Source organism: Saccopteryx leptura, chromosome 3, assembly GCF_036850995.1.
Source record: "Saccopteryx leptura isolate mSacLep1 chromosome 3, mSacLep1_pri_phased_curated, whole genome shotgun sequence".
NCBI lineage: Eukaryota > Metazoa > Chordata > Mammalia > Chiroptera > Emballonuridae > Saccopteryx > Saccopteryx leptura.
Window position 1 is genome coordinate 204784548 of NC_089505.1, and position 16475 is coordinate 204801022.

The 16475-nt window shown below is 42.1% G+C and overlaps 1 protein-coding gene across 3 annotated transcripts in view; it reads left to right on the plus strand.

Annotated features, from left to right (window-relative positions):
* The window catches only part of TBC1D8 (TBC1 domain family member 8), a 180867-nt gene that overhangs the window by 159379 nt on the left and 5013 nt on the right, over positions 1-16475 (plus strand). For 2 of the 3 annotated variants that reach the window (XM_066377211.1, XM_066377212.1), the window contains exons 16-17: positions 14200-14440; positions 14967-15032. In XM_066377211.1, coding sequence (XP_066233308.1) covers positions 14200-14440; positions 14967-15032 — 307 coding nt within the window. The other variant, XM_066377213.1, reaches the window with a different exon arrangement.

The following is a 16475-nucleotide window of genomic DNA, read 5'->3' on the forward strand; positions in this document are numbered from 1 at the left end:
GCCTAAACCACTGCCTCCTCAGAGGAGGGAGTTGAAGTGCCTGCTACCACCTACTCAGAGCCACACCACCAGCACATAGTAGCTCCATCTTCAGTGATAGCTTCAGCTCCTGTGGCTGCCGGCTCTTGGCCTGAAGCTGAAATTTGAGCTTGAACCCACAGTTGTTTCTCTAACAACTGTCGGTGCCAGTATTCTGCTTCTGGGGCAAACTGCAGCTCTCAAACCTGCAATTCCCTCTCAAGTGACCATTCCAGATGTTATTGGTGCACAGCCTGCATCTCATACTGTAGCTCTCGAGAACGGTCAGCTTCCTTCTCCAGTGCTCATTCCAGTTCATGCCATTATTGGTTCTCAGCCTGCAGCCTGATCTGCAGTTCTTGAATCTGTAACTCTTTCTCCAGTGACCATTTGAGCTCATGCCGTTGTTGGCATTCAGTCTACAGCTCATCCTGGAGCTTTTGACCTTAGGCAGCCTCTCACACAGAGCTCTTGGTTTCTTCTTGCAGGGTTGTAAAAAACACCCAGCCCATGGCCCCCAAAAGGACAGCTCTGGGGAACCATATGCTGGAGAACAACGACCACTCCTCTACCCCACCCCTCAAGGTTGTTGGTGGCTCCATACCAATATGCTCTGAATCCTGCCCACTATGGTTGGCAGGATTGGTTGAGGCCAGGCAGGTCCACACTGGATTTGGGCAGACAGTAGAGAAACTGTGGAGCCAGAAAGCATCAGGCCATTCCTGTTTAATACAGTTTCCCAACTGTGGAGGAGCAAACAGGCAGGAGAAAACTGCTTCTCACAGTGGCAAGTGAACAGACAGCAAAATGGCCCCTCGCAGTAGTGGGCAAATGATCATCCGCACAACACTGCCCCGAGTCCAAGCACCTGTAGCCTTACATAGATTATACACTTGTGGCTCTGCCTTGTGCTCACACACTAATCATGCAAAGTGCAAGTGAGGAAGCCTAACCGCTGTTTTTCCTAACAAAACATACTTTATATACTTTTGAATTACTTATAGTTCAACCCATAGTACACATTTTATATGTCTCTGACTGGGATGCAGGCGAGTTCATGCTCTGTTTTCCTTTGATGTTATTTTTAATATTTTTCCATGTTGCCACATAATCAATCATTTTTAAGTAACTTTATAATCTATTATATCAGTAATAATGCTAAACCATATTTCTAATATTTGGATATTTAGGTAAATTCTCAGGTCTTGCTACTTGCTCAGTAAAGAACATTTTTGAGTGCCTTGCTAGAAATTTTCTTGCTTGAAACAGTATATAAAAATCAGGAGGAGCCTGACCTGTTGTGGCAGAGGGGCTAGAGTGTTGATTTGGAACACTGAGGTTGCCGGTTTGATACCCTGGGCTTTCCCTGTCAGGGTACATACCACAAACAACAAGCAAGCAGTGAACAACTAAAGTGAAGCAACCATAAGTTGATACTTCTCGCTCCCTTCACTCCTCTGTAAAATCAATAAATAAAATTTTTAAAAAATGGGGCAGAGAGGAAGCCACATTGACCCACCCTGACGCCCTGGTAGAGAGGGAGAAAGAGCAGTGGTAGAAAGCAGGGTCGGCATTGAAGAGTTTGGTCTCCAGAGCTCTTCCTCGTGAGGGGCTCTGGGCCATGGTCACTTCTGAACACAAATTGCCAGAATAATTGAGACAGTGATAAGCAGCACTCAGGTACTTGCAAGCGGAGTTTTAGTGGTCATCCAAACCTTTTGTATGCTGGTCAGGGCCCAGTTCTCTGCAGTGACAAAAATGGATTGTTGGTTTTTAGATTCCTAGAACTTATTCCTAATAAGCAGGATGTGTGGGGAGGACTCCTCACACCCTTGTCCCCTATAAACATCACCACCTGTTTTCAAGTTGTATAGTTTCCTTTGCTGCCTGAAGAGAAAATACAAAGTCAAAGGTGACATGAAATCCCAAGCCCTCTGACTTTCAGGAAAGAAAAAATAGGGACTATAAGAAACATAAAAGCAGGTAAACAAATATGTTGTTTAGCACATAAAGTCTTTATTTAGGGTTAACTGTTCTCAATTTGAGAGAGTAAGACATGTCACAAATCTGAATTTATGTCATTTAAAAGATTGCTTTAAATTTGTGATAAAAGTAAAATTTATGAAACACTAACCACATCATCCATCTTTAATAGTGTTTTTAAAAAGATAGTCGGAGCTGACTCCTGTTTCCTAGTTCTGTCTTTTCTATGAACCATCTGGTCAGGATTTCATCAAATTTGTTTTCATATTTGTACTTAGCCTTATAAGTCTTTCCTTTTTATAAGACTAACTACAAATATAAACTTAAAACTATAACTACAAGATAACTTCAAAATAGACTTCTAAAAGAAATGCCAGTACAGTAGTATTACAATCATGGTGTCTAGTTTTGTTGTATAACCAGATGCTTGTCTTGTGTACCCAGCCCAGCACCACGCCCCACACAACAACCCTTCAGACTGTCCTTCCTCCCCATTGTCCTGACCTGCTCTGAATGTCCTTGGCTTTTGTAGTTGGAATTCTCATATTATAATACTTGATTAAGTACTGTAGGGTATGATGTTCTCTTGTTGGATTTTACATGGCACCTCTTGTCCTTTGAACCAGAATTTCATTTTCTCAAGGGAAAGAGCCATAAAGAGATACCCTTCCTTTGTTTTATAACATACATTCTTAATAAAGGGTCTATTCATTCACTTGATTTCATCCTTCCCTGAGCCTCAGATGTGACCACTTTCTGCATTTAACAAGAGATAGCACTGATTGTCATCTTTACATACTCTTTCCTGTTAAGGATGAACAATTTAGTTGCTACTTAATGGAATCTATTTTTATTGTTAATTTAAAGCAATCTTTTTTTATTTTTTAATGGCATTCTGTTTCCTTTCATTTTTATTGAGATATAATTGACATATGCACTGTATCAGTTATGTAATCTATTGACATAGATTATGAAATGATCGCTATTGTAGTTTAGTTAATATCCCTCTTATACAGATACAAAAAAAAAGAAAAAATATTTTTTTACTTGTGATAAAAATCTTTAGGATCTATTCTCTTAGCATTTTTTGAATATATGTACCACACTATATCCCCAGAATTCACTTTGATAACTGAAGGTTTTTCCCTTTTGACCATTTTCATTCATTTCCCTCACTGTGCCTCCTCTGGTAACGATAAATGTGATCTCTTTTTCTGTGAGTTTGTGGTTTTTGTCATTATTATTTTGTTTTTTAGATACCATATGTAAGTGAGATTTGTCTTTCTCTGACATTTCATTTAGCACACTACCCTCTAGGTCCATCCATGTTGTAAAGCAATCTTTTAAATTACATAAATTCAGATTTGTGACATCTATATGGCCAGTGGCCGCTGCCCTCATAGCCATGCCAGTTCTCATTGGATTCAGGCAGACAGTAAACAAACAGTGGAGCCAAAAAGTGGTAGGCCATTCAATTTATTAAATTCTCATACCAGTAGATTAAACAGGCAAGGAAGATTGCTTCTCTCTCATTCAGAGCTCCCAAAGCCATGATGCATTCTTCAGTTCCACAACCTGGAAGATCTTCTCTAGTTCCTCCTTGTCTAGAATCAAAGCCCTCACCAGTCTCAGCAGAGCCCCCAAAGCCCCTCAGTTCCAGTTCCACATCTGCACTCCTTCTCTTTCTGCAAAAATCCAGGCTGCAGAAAAAACCCCTTCTCCAGCATTAGCAACAATGGCCCCTCCCAAGCAGGAAGGTAGTACACAATTTGCAATCTGCCACCCTGAGGGCAGCACCACAGCCTTTCACAGATTACATACACATGGTGCTGCCCAGGCCAATGCAAAATATAAATGAGGAAACCTAAAAAAACACACTTTACAAACTTATTTGCTCAACAGCCATCCCCTATTTTCTCAAATTGAGAACAGATTCATTAATCTTATTTCTTCAAGTAAGATGTGAAGAGTATAATACATACTTGGTGTCATCGGTGACTCCTGGAAATACCTGGGACCTGAAACTGAGCCGTATGGATTCTATCAATCTGCTCTTCTTAATGATCAATTATGTTCATTCTTTCACTGTTGCTGGGTTATCAGGCTCTACACAGCATTTGGTGTTTTTTTGTTTTTGATTAAGAGAGAGGCGGGAAGCAGAAAGGCAAAGACAGACTCCCGCATGCACCCCGACTAGATTCTCTCGGCAAGCCCCCTACAGGGCGATGTTCTGCCGCTGCTTTGTTGCTTGGCAACTGAGCTATTACAGCATCTGAGGCCAGGGAGCTGTCCTCAGCACCCGTGGCCAACTTGCTCGAACCATTGGAGCTATGGCTGCAGGAGCTGAAGAGAGAGAGAGAAGTGGGAGTGATAGAGAAGGAGATGGTCACTTCTCCTGTGTGCCCTGACCGAAAATTGAACCTGGGACTTCCACATGCTGGGCTGATGCTCTACCACTGAGCTAGCCAGCCAGGACTGGACATTTTTTCTAGATGGATATTTACAGCTCTTATTCTTTTTGTAATGGCTGTACATATCGTTATAGGGCAGAACCACAGTTTATTTAACATTTACTTATTTGGAGACATTTATGTTGTTTCTAGTTTTTTGCTGCTTTATAAACAGTGCTATCCTGAGTGGACATCCTTGTGCCTTATCAGGATATCAGTGTTGCTGTTTCTGTAGGATGGGTTCGTTAGGGATGTACCAATCAGATTTCAGTCAATACTAGTAAGTGTTTTTGAAACTTTAGTTTCACTGATGATATCTAAGAGCTCATTTCCTACACTCCATGCCCACCCAGCATTTAATATTATGGATCTTTAAAAATATTTCTTATCCTATAGAAAATTGTACTTCTTTTAATTTAAATTTATTTACTCATTAGTGAGGTTGAATATCATTCCAGCTGTTTATTGGCTGATTGTGTACTTCTTTGTATTACTGTTCAATATCCTTTGCCTATTTTTATTTTTATTTTTTTAGGATTCTATGTAAACTGGTTGGATTAGTCCTTGGCCTATATAACTGTTTTCTTTCAGGAAGGATTCTGTGGCATTTAGTATCACAGGATGCACAAATATACATGGTGTGTCTTGGGTTTTCAGGAACAGAAATTTATTAGACCTTTGTGGTACTTTTCCCCAAGTCTTAAAGGGCTGTTTAAAGAACACAGCTGCAATGAGTAAGACAGTAAAATTAGAAATGACATTTTGATTTCTATCCAAAATGGAGTATGTACTTGCATGTTACCACACTGGCACTGGTTTCTGTCATCCTCAGGCAGAGCGCATTGAAACGGAAGAACCTGCAGTTGTTGGTACCCATTTCAGTAAGCTAAGATACCCCAGGAGAAGACTTAGAATGGTTGTGAAGGGTGTTTTAAAGAGGGTCAGCTGATCCTCAGTGACAGGGCCAGTTTTGATTGCTTTAGTTTTCAGTCTGTTCCCAAGATGTTTTCAAATAACCTTTGCTTTTTACTTTTAATTTTTGGAATTGTTAATATATTCATGAGGTTCAAAATTTAGAACATAAAAAAGTAGTAAAAAGACTTGCTTCCACTGTAAGGTATTTCCTGCCGAGGAAGAAAGAAGGACATATCCACCAAGTGTGGACTAGCAAAAGCTTTCTTCAGAGCGCATCCCGGGTGAGGCTCACTGGTCCGCAAGACAGGGGCCAGGGAAATAGCGCAGTTTCCTTCACCCAGGGGTAATTTATAGTATCGGTAGGGTGGTGGCGGATTGATATGTCATGGCGAAATTTCCTTGGCTTACAGATTTTTTCAAAATGCTCCTGAGCCATTTCTTTCTTTCTTTTTTTTTTTTTACATTTTTTAAAATATTAATTTTAATGCAGTGACATTGATAAATCAGGGTACATATGTTCAGAGAAAACATCTCGAGATTATTTTGACATTTGATTATGTTGCATACCCCTCACCCAAAGTCAAATTGTCTTCTGTCACATTCTATCTGGTTTTCTTTGTGCCCCTCCCCTCCCCACCCCCTCTCTCCTTCCTAAGCCCCCCTCCCCCCATTACCATCACATTCTTGTCCATGTCTCTGAGTCTCATTTTTATGTCCCATCTATGTATGGAATCATATAGTTCTTAGTTTTTTTCTGATTTACATATTTCACTCAGTATAATGTTATCAAGGTCCATCCATGTTGTTGTAAATGATCCAATGTCATCATTTCTTATGACTGAGTAGTATTCCATAGTATATATGTACCAAAGCTTTTTAATCCACTAGTCCACTGATGGACACTTGGGCTGTTTCCAGATCCTTGCTATTGTGAACAATGCTGCCATAAACTTGGGGGTGCATTTCTTCTTTTCAAACAGTGCTATGGTGTTCTTAGGGTATATTCCTAAAAGTGGGATAGCTGGGTCAAAAGGCAGTTTGAATTTTAATTTTTTGAGGAATCTCCATACTGTTTTCCACAGAGGCTGCACCAGTCTGCATTCCCACCAGCAGTGCAGGAGGGTTCCCTTTTCTCCACATCCTCGCCAGCACTTATTCTGTGTTGTTTTGTTAGTGAGCACCATTCTGACTGGTGTGAGGTGATATCTCATTGTGGTTTTAATTTGCATTTCTCTAATGATTAGTGATGTTGAGCATTTTTTCATATGCCTATTGGCCATCTGGATGTCCTCTTTGGAGAAGTGTCTATTCATTTCTTTTGCCCATTTTTTGATTGGATTGTTTGTCTTTCTGGTGTTGAGATTTACAAGTTCTTTATAAATTTTGGTTATTAACCCCTTATCAGACATATTGTCAAATATGTTCTCCCATTGTGTAGTTTGTCTTTTTATTCTGTTCTTATTGTCTTTAGCTGTGCAAAAGCTTTTTAGTTTGATATAGTCCCATTTGTTTATCCTGTCTTTTATTTCACTTGCCCGTGGAGATAAATCAGCAAATATGTTGCTGTGAGAGATGTCGGAGAGCTTACTGCCTTTGTTTTCTTTAAGATGCTTATGGTTTCACGGCTTACATTTAAGTCTTTTATCCATTTTGAGTTTATTTTTGTGAATGGTGTAAGTTGATAGTCTAGTTTCATTTTTTTGCAGGCAGCTGTCCAATTTTCCCAACACCATTTATTAAAGAAGCTGTCTTTACTCCATTGTATGCTCTTACCTCCTTTGTCAAATATCAGTTGTCCATAGAGCTGTGGGTTTATTTCTGGGTTCTCTGTTCTTTTCCATTGAGCCATTTCTTTTGGCGGTCATGGGTGTGGGTGGTTTCGGCCAAAATCCCTGGATCTGGTTCCTCATGTGACCTTCCCCCATTAGCAACCGACCTCACATTCCGACCTTTTATGTTAGATAGGGGCGCTGCTATTCATCTGGCTACTTCCTGCTGGTTAGGGGCTTTGTGGGGAAGGGAGGTTGGAAGGATGTGGCTCTGAGGGAAGTCGTGTATATGGTTGTAGGAGCATTTGGTTGACCGTGACTTGAGAAACCTCGCAGATGTGGGTCTGTAAGAATCTAAGAAAAAGAGGAGCAAACATGAGAAATATGCTGATAATTAGAAGAGAACCTAGGAGAGGGGCAACCCAGGTTAGGATGGGTGACTGCTACCAGGAGTTAAGCGGGTTGTAGGAGAGATTCTTGTGCAGTTTCTCTTGCAGATGGTTGAAGACGTTGATGTTTTCTTCCAGCAGGCCAGTCTCATTGATATAGTAACAGCATTGCTCCCTGCTTTAGTTCACTCTGGCAGCAGGTTCCTGGTGGGAGGGACAGGAGCAACAGGAGGATCTGCAGGGCCCAATTTTTTGGTGAGCCAAAGATGGGTGGGGCCCAATGGTTCTGACTGCCAGCGGTCCTGCATGGGGGCAAGCTTGAGGCGAGAGACATAGTACCAAGGTGTTTTCCCTAGGAACTTGGCTGCAGTAGGAGTAGTCAATATTACCATATGGGGTCCCATCCACCTGGGCTGTAGGGAGCTGGGCTGGAGCTCCCTCAGAAGAATCCTGTCTCCTGGCTGGAGGGGGACCGTTGGATGTGCTTCATCTGGACCCCCTATGGGAGGAAGGGTCCAGTCTGCATGTTCCCTGAGAAGATGGCGGAGTAAATACAGAAAGAGGAGGTATGTGGCAAGAGGAGGGTGTTGACAGGTAAGTTGTGATTGATTAGGAATGGTCTACTATAAAAGGGGCTGAGTCCAGTGGGGTTTTGTGAGGTTGCTCTGATTCTGGTAAGTGCTAGGGGGAGGAGGTTTGGCCAGGAAAGTCTGGTCTTGATGGAAAGTTTGGTTAGTTGACCCTAATTTAGGATGCCCTTTCCACCTTACCTGACGATTGAGGGTGATAGGGTATGTGGAGTCTCCAGGTAATGTTGAGAGAGGTGGACTATTTGGGCAGTGAAGGCTGGGCTGTTGTCTGACTGGATGGTAGTCAGCAGTCCAAACCGCGGGATGAAGTTTTCTATGAGAATGGAAGCAACAGTGTCTGTCATTTCTCGAGAGGTAGGAAAGGCTTCTATCCACCCTGAAAAGGTATCAACAAAAGTTAAGAGATAACAGATTTTTTTGTGAGGGGGCATGTGAGTGAAGCCGATTTGCCAATCTTGGCCCAGTAAGTGCCCCCTCAGCTGATGAATAGGGAAGCTGGGGTGGAGTCCCCCTGTTTTGTTGACCTGGATAATGGATGCAAGCCACTATTTCAGGGGAGCAGGCTCCTGCATTGTTGGGGTGAGGGTTTGAGCCTCACCTGTGTTAGTTCTTAAGCCTTCTCCTAATGGCCCGTCTTCAACTGTTGCCTGTCTTAGGTTGTTCCTGCCTTCAGGAATCTTACTTGTCTTTGACTAACCAACCATCTTAGGGGCCAGAGTTATATGATTGAGAGAGGAGTAATGTCCCTTCTGAAATGCTTAGTTTTATTCATTTTTTTTAGCAGCTGATGATGCTACCTTACAATACATTTCCTTTCTAATTTCTATAGCTGATGTTGACTGTCTCCATATCTTCTTTGATTCTGGCTAACAGAAATTGGTGAAAAGTGTCCAAAATTTTCTTACTTATTTGGGTGCTAGAATTTCATTTAAGCTAGGCAACCAGAAACATTTTCTTGAGGTGGTCTCGATTGTCTTAAGTGTGGCAGCATAGGTACAGTACAGATTCTAACAGTCCTGTTAGGGCTTGAGGTTTCCCTGATAAAGGGAATTCTGAGTTTTCTAATTCTATAGGTTACTTGGGAAAAAAGGATTTAAATTATTTTCTAATATTTAAACCAAGATTTCAACATCACAGGGCTATGAAATAGCAAATATAAAGGAGAATTAACAAAAGGCTCTTGAAATAATAAATACTTTTCTAACATGGACCAAGGGATCCTTAGTACAAAAAGGAAGTCTTTGGATTTGGCAGACTATACAATTTTATATGCCTTATCATTAGTACAATTTTAGTACAATTTATAATAAGAGGATTGTAAACTACTGTCCTCAATGAACCACTGATTTACTGAGTAAAATAAGGAACAGTAAAAATGCACTCACTATTTCGTAACTACCCAGCTGGCAAAAAAGATGCTAACCCTGTTCTTGGCCCACAGTGCTTTACACTATGAAGTCAATATAAGGGAATTGGTCAGGGTGCCTGGGATTTCAGGTGCCAGAAGGGGGAGCAGGTGCTGGGAGCTCTGTGAGAGGAGCCTGCTCATTTTATTTTATTTTATTTTATTTTATTTTATTTTATATTTTTCCGCCGTTTTTTGTGCAGCCATTAGCAAAACAATGGCCCCTCCCAAGCAGGAATGCAATTCAATCCATCACCTGCAACCAAGTGCCCTGCTCCAAGCAGCTGCCTACTGCCATTTACCACAACAAAAGTAGCAAACCAAAAAAAATACAAATTTCACAAATTCACCTTCCTAACAGTGGGCTACTCTAGCTCACATGAGGTTTTCAGTTTTCTCAGGGACACAGCAATCCTGCAATTCCCTGAGAACCCCCTCTTACAATTTTCCACCATTGTGGCTAAAGCAGTGGGTCTCTCCCATGAACCCCATTCCTTCCATGTCAGACAACAACTATGCCACACGAAAGAACTAGAGAAGGGGAGGGGAAACTTGGAGGGGACCCAACACCCGCCTTGGCCCTATCAGTCTTCAAGGTTCAGAACCTTAGAACTTCCCTTGGATTTTGCCCTCTGGTTTTAAACCAGAAATTTCCAATTTTTGCATGCAAGAACTTAATTCAGGCTTTAAAAACAGACACATTTAGACATTAAACAAAGACTTCACATATAATCACACAAATCAAGAAATTTAAATGAGTGCACTTTATTTATTCCAATTAAAATTACACCAGAGATTTTCCTGACAGAGAACTTACAAAACAGACAATTTACTATTTTACATTTACACTTGACTTTTAGGCACACAGTTCAACAGATAAAGAAAGCGGTTCCCTGTCAGGGGCCCTCAGGTGCTTGCCCAGCTGTGTCCCTTTGGAACTTAGGCTCAGGCATCAGAGATCCTCACTCACACACCAATCACTCAGAGGTTTTAGACAGAAACATTAAAAGCAAAGAATGAGATCTCGACAAACACAAAGGTATCTTTGGAAGTCCGAGATAGGACTGATTAACTCAGTCCCCACTCAAGTCTCCTTCCGAGAGTACAAACAAATGTGTCCCAGAAAAGCCTGAGGCAGGACCCAAAACTCTCCATTGACATCTTGGTCTTGGAGAGCCTATTGCATGGGTAAGACCACATCTGGTCCCCATGCAATAGTTCTAAATTGACTAGAACTATTGACTAGAACAAACGGAAAAGCTAGAATTCAGAACAGACAAAAAGCAAGAATTAAATAAAGTAAAAGAGTTGCTTTACTTACCTTCTTGATTTCTCTGCTGAATTATTGAATTTGGGGACCGGAGGTGTCTGCTGAGGAGTTGTCCGAAACCCATAGGAAAACAGGAGCCCTGGAACGTCTCAGGTGGCACCTCTCCTTGAGATTCCAGCAGGGTCAGGCAACCTCCTGGAGAGACCAGCCGATCTGGGTGTCTATTCGGTGACATGGAACACCGGCATCCCAGAAGAGTCCCCAAATGTTGTAAAGTAGCATTCTGGGGGTTTATGTAGAGACACCAGAGCAGGATACAGAAGAAGTTTTAGGAAGAGATTTGGACGGGATGTGCAGTAATGGCACTGTGCAAGGGGAAGGAAAATAAGGAAAAGAGTTCCTCAGGGGGGTTGGTGAAGGAGGAAAGATCAGGAATGGAGGGTTTAGCTGAGGTTTCTGTGGCTAAAAGGACCTGCACCATAGAGCAGGAGGCACAGAGATTAGGATGGGAGCGCATATACCAGAAGTCCTGAATGTGAGGGATCTCTGACCATTTCCCAGTTTTCTGGCAATAGTTCTGTAAATCAGTGAGGCTGTTAAAGTCAAAAGTTCCTTTAGGAGGCCACCTGGTTTGATTGTCTAATGGGTACTGTGGCCCAGCCACAGTGGAGAAGATCAGTTTCTTCTTCTTTAGGGAGGGGTCAATGTTTGAGAGATTCCGGATAAGGCACCCCAGGAGTGTTTTTGAGCCAGGTTTAGATTCCTGTGCCCCCATGGCTGCCCCCAGCCTCGGAGTGATCAGAGATGAGAATTGGTGTCCCGCAACTCGTTCTCTGGCCACCGGACAATCAGAGTGGAAGTGTCTGGGATATCTCCATGGGCACAAAAGCACTTAGAATGGGTAGGAGGTCCCTGACACAGCTGCGATTATGGACAGGGAGTCTCGGAGGCAGAAAGAACTGAGGGGAGGCTGGAGGCAGGGGACTTACCGCACTATGTGCTGAAGTGGGTGTGAGGTCGGAGGTCCTGTTTTTCCTCAGGAGGAAAGAGGAGAGGAGTGGTCCTCGTGGACTCAAGCTCCTCCCAGGTTTTGGCACCTAATGTAAGGTATTTCCTGATGAAGAAGAAAGGACATAGCCACCAAATGTGGACAAGCAAAAGCTTTATTTAGAGTGCATCCTGGGTGAGGTTCACTGGTCCGCAAGACGGAGGCCAGGGAAGTCACACAGCTCCCCTCGCCCGGGGGTAATTTATTATAGCGTCAGTAGGGTGGTGGCAGGTTGATATGTCGTGGTGAAAATTCATTGGCTGACAGATTTTTTTCAAAATGGTCCTGGGCCGTTCCTTTTGGTGGTCATAGGTGTGGGTGGTTTTGGCCAAAGTCCCTGGACCTGGTTCTCATGTGACCTTTCCCCATTGCCAGCCGACCTCACACCAACATTTGGGTTCCTACCCTCATTTTTCCTTTTGACAGGGAACCAGTGTTGCTAGTTTCTTTGTACCTATAGCTTTGGCTAGTACATTTTGATTTTCAAATATGACTTTAAGAGAATATACCAGAATAAAAATTGTATGTCATCTATTATTAAAACTCGGGCACCTGACTGTACATTTAAGAAATGGTTAAAATGGTAAATTTAGTTATATATATTGCTCAGAAAAATAAGGGGATATTTCAAATTGAATATGAATGATAATAAAAAGCATTTGATTTTTTTTTATTAAACAAGAACATCAGAAAAGGAAACAAGTCAAAGAAAGTTGTTTGATTATGCAAATAGATGCAAATTCAATTATTGTGATTGAGTAGCAAGTGACATATTGGTGGGGATGAACAGGAGCATGTTAAACTGGACAAGAATGCCAGACATTGACTGTTCAGTAGGGTGTATGGTCACCCAAGACTGCCAAAACACACTGACAGTGATAGGGCAGGACAGGATCAGACTGTCCAGCAGTTCTTGTGGGATCCTCTGCCACTCTTGCTCCAGGGCAACCTCCAGGTCAAGAATTGTGGTGGGAGGCATTGGATGGTTTGCCAGACGTCTTCCCAGTGCATCCCAAGCATGTTCAATGGGATTCAGGTCTGAAGAATGTGAAGGCCAGTCCATCCATTTGATTACTGCCTCTGAAGCATGTTGATGAGATGCGCACAGTGGGGACTTGCATTATTGTCCATGAAAAGGAAGTTGTTTCTAACTGCTCCAGCATAGGGTTCCACTGTAGGGTGCAGGGCCTTATCTCGATATCTGACAGTAGTTAGAGATCCGTTTCTGATGACGTGGAAGTTGGTACAACCACCACTGCTGATGCCAGCCCTCACCATGATTCCACCACCACCAAAGGAGTCCCTTTCTCACATGAAATGTGGCTTTTCCCATGTTCCTTGTTCACACCAGATCAGGGCAGGATGATTGTCAGGCTGCAGACTGAACCGTGACTCATCAGAGATGAGAACAGTTGACCACTCATCATAGGTCTAACAACGATGCTCATCAAGCCACCTTCTACAGGTTCTGTGGTGTTCGGTGTTCAGCAGATAATGGAATGCATACCATTGGTCGCCAGGCATGCAGTCCAACATGATGGAGCCGATTTTGTACTGTCTGGGTGCATATCTGTCATCCAGTGGCAGCAAGAAACTGTCCCCAGAGCTCTGTTGCATTGCTGCACCTATTCCTTCTTGCCAATAAGGTCAAGTAGCAGTCTCTTGCCATTGTGACAGATGAGTGACCCTGCCCTCGTCTTCTTTGTACTGTGCTAGTCTCTTGAAAGTGATTCCACAGTCTGCTAATCATGCTTTGGGATGTTCCAGGTGCTGTTGTCACTGTCCTCTGTGTTTGACCAGCTTCAAGACATCCCATGGCTCTCCAGACTTCGCATTCAGGCAAATCATGTTGCAAGGGCATTGCGAGGGCTGGGAAATTGTAGGATGCGCACTTTAAAGATCAGGGACTGTGCAGATACTCCAGTACTTTCAGCCTTTTGTACAGTGCATTTTCACCAATGAAATAAAAGTTGGTTTTGCATATCTCATTTGCATAATCAAACAACTTTGATTTGTCCTTTGCTTTTCTGATGTTGTTGCTTAATAAAAAAATCAAATGCTTATTTATTCATTTTGAAAATATCCCCTTATTTTTGTGAGCAGTGTATTTGCTATTTGCTACAATGAAAAAATACTCTAAGAAAAAGAGGTGTCAAAATTACATATTCATGTAGTAATAAGGAAACACTTTTACATCTGATTAGAAGGGTGAGATTGTAATTTAATTTTTTTCATTTGTGTTATAATGTTGCTTATTCAGTACATGATAATTTTACAGGGCAAAGTAAACCATTCGAGGTTCTGTTAGCTTGGGCTGTGAGGTGTGCTGCCATCTCCCACGATCCCTCTCTCTTGTTTCAAGAGAGAACACATGATGAGCTGTTACTGGGAACAACCCAGGCCTTTGGCCTCACGCCATGACCCCAGCAGGCCCTATGCAGAACAGTACCGCATAGATGCCCGGCAGTTTACACACCTGTTTCAGCTTGTCTCGCCATGGACCTGTGGAGTTCACACAAAGATCCTTGCTGAAAGGACGTTCAGGCTTCTGGATGACAACATGGACCATCTAATCGAATTCAAAGCATTTGTGAGCTGTCTTGGTATGACTGTTTATTGCAGTGGGTTGATCTGGGATGCAAGTTATGAATACAATACAAAGTGGATTATGTAGCAGTTAGATCCAGATGATGAAATGTACTAGTGATTGGCCTGACATGAGTTTGTGATTTTAAAAATCACTCTGAAGAGTCCTCATGTGACTGTTTTTATGCTTCCTTAAGGGGCGGGGGCTCAGGCTCTCGGCATACAAGGTCATTGACCTTATTCTCCTTGGTGCCCAGGGTGTGGTGGTGGCTTGTTAGAAACCAAGTTCTTAACACTTACATACAAAATTAAAATCTTTCAAAAGGTATGAGGCCATACAAAATTCATGAAGTTATCTTGTAGCTCAGTGGACACCATCACTACCTATTGTCATGTTTTCATTGCAAATGCAGTATGTCTGGGAGTAGGGAAAGGAAGTGTTGGGTCAACAAGCGTTGACCTTACTAAGTTCTCTTTCCAGTGACTTTGTCATGTAAAGTATACTTTAACCATTTTCATTGACTCTCTCTCTCTTTCTGGCAGATATTATGTATCATGGAGAAATGAATGAGAAAATTAAACTGTTATATAGGCTTCATATTCCTCCAGGTAAGAAATTCTGAGTAAAAAATTAGGCACTGGCCCTGGCCGAGTGGCTTAGTGGATAGTGTTGTCCTGGTGCACCAAACGCTGAGGGTCAGGGCACATACAAGAAGTAATCATTGAGCACACAACTAAATGGAACTAAGTGAAACAATAAGTTGATGCTTCTTTCTCTCTGCTTCTCTCTCCCCCTAACTCCCTCTTCTCTGTTTCTCTCCCCCTCCCCCTCTCTCCTTCAAATCATTGGACCCTAGGGTACAGTCCTTGCTGTGTTTTCTGTGTGCCAGGACTGGAGGGGTTGGGAAGTACTGCTGTTTGGTTGGCCTTTCTAGTTCCTTATCACTGTTTATACTTTAACTGCCTACTTCCTGAACACTCACCCACTGCTTGAAATAATTTTTCCTCTCTATGCTCCTATGACATTTGTGTGAATTGGTTCTTCTGTTAGAGCACTTTGTTAGAGTAACCTGCATACATGTTTCCTCTGTTTGATACAGCCAGCTCTAGTGAGGGTAGGGAACCCCATATCCTGTTGACATCTCAGTGGCTATTATCTAGGAAACGTATTTCCATCATGACTGCCCCAAGTACCATCCAGTGTTTTTAATTTCCCTACTATTCAGTTTCTGAGTGGCTTCTCACACATGCTGTGTAGAATTTGTTTTGGGCAAAGTTAGGGAAGAGAATCACTTAATATCTATTATAGAAACAAAACAAAATAAAAAAGCAAACCTACCTTTCAAGGAAAGAGCGTAGCTTACTCAAGACTTTGGTGACATCTTGTGGATATTTGTGCAATCACAACTGAGTTGTGTCTGATTTATTCTTAGTGAATGTCTTACTAGTAAACTTCAACCGGTTTAAAACTTTATTAATTTGAACCTTTTATGTTGACATGGTTTCAAGTGTCTCAATATAACACCCTCTACACCCACTGCATCATGCCCCATGCAAAGTCTCTTTCCATTCCCATTTCACCCTCTTTCTCCCTCCCCACCTCCATAAACTTCAACTTTTAAAATGAGGATACATCTTAATCCCCTTTATAAATTTAATTCAAAGCATAAAATCCAATAACTTTTAGTATTTTTAGTTATGTAACCATCATCACAATTTTAGAACATTTTCATTATCCCAAAGAGAAAGCCCATGCCTTTTAGCATTGTCCCCAATCCAGCCATTTCCTCCTGTTTCCTGTTTGTAGATTTGTTTCCTCTTGATACTTGTATAAAGGGAATCATGGAATACATGTGTTCTTTCTTGCCTGGCTGCTTTCACTGTTGTAGCACGTATCAGTGCTTCATTCCCTGTTATGGCTAAACTTGATACTCCAGTTGGTGTGCATGTCATAATTTATGTTCATCAGCTGAGGAATAGTTGGGGTTTGTTTCCACTTCTTGGCTTTTCAGAACAAGGCTGCTGCAAATACTGGTGTACAAGTTTTTGAGT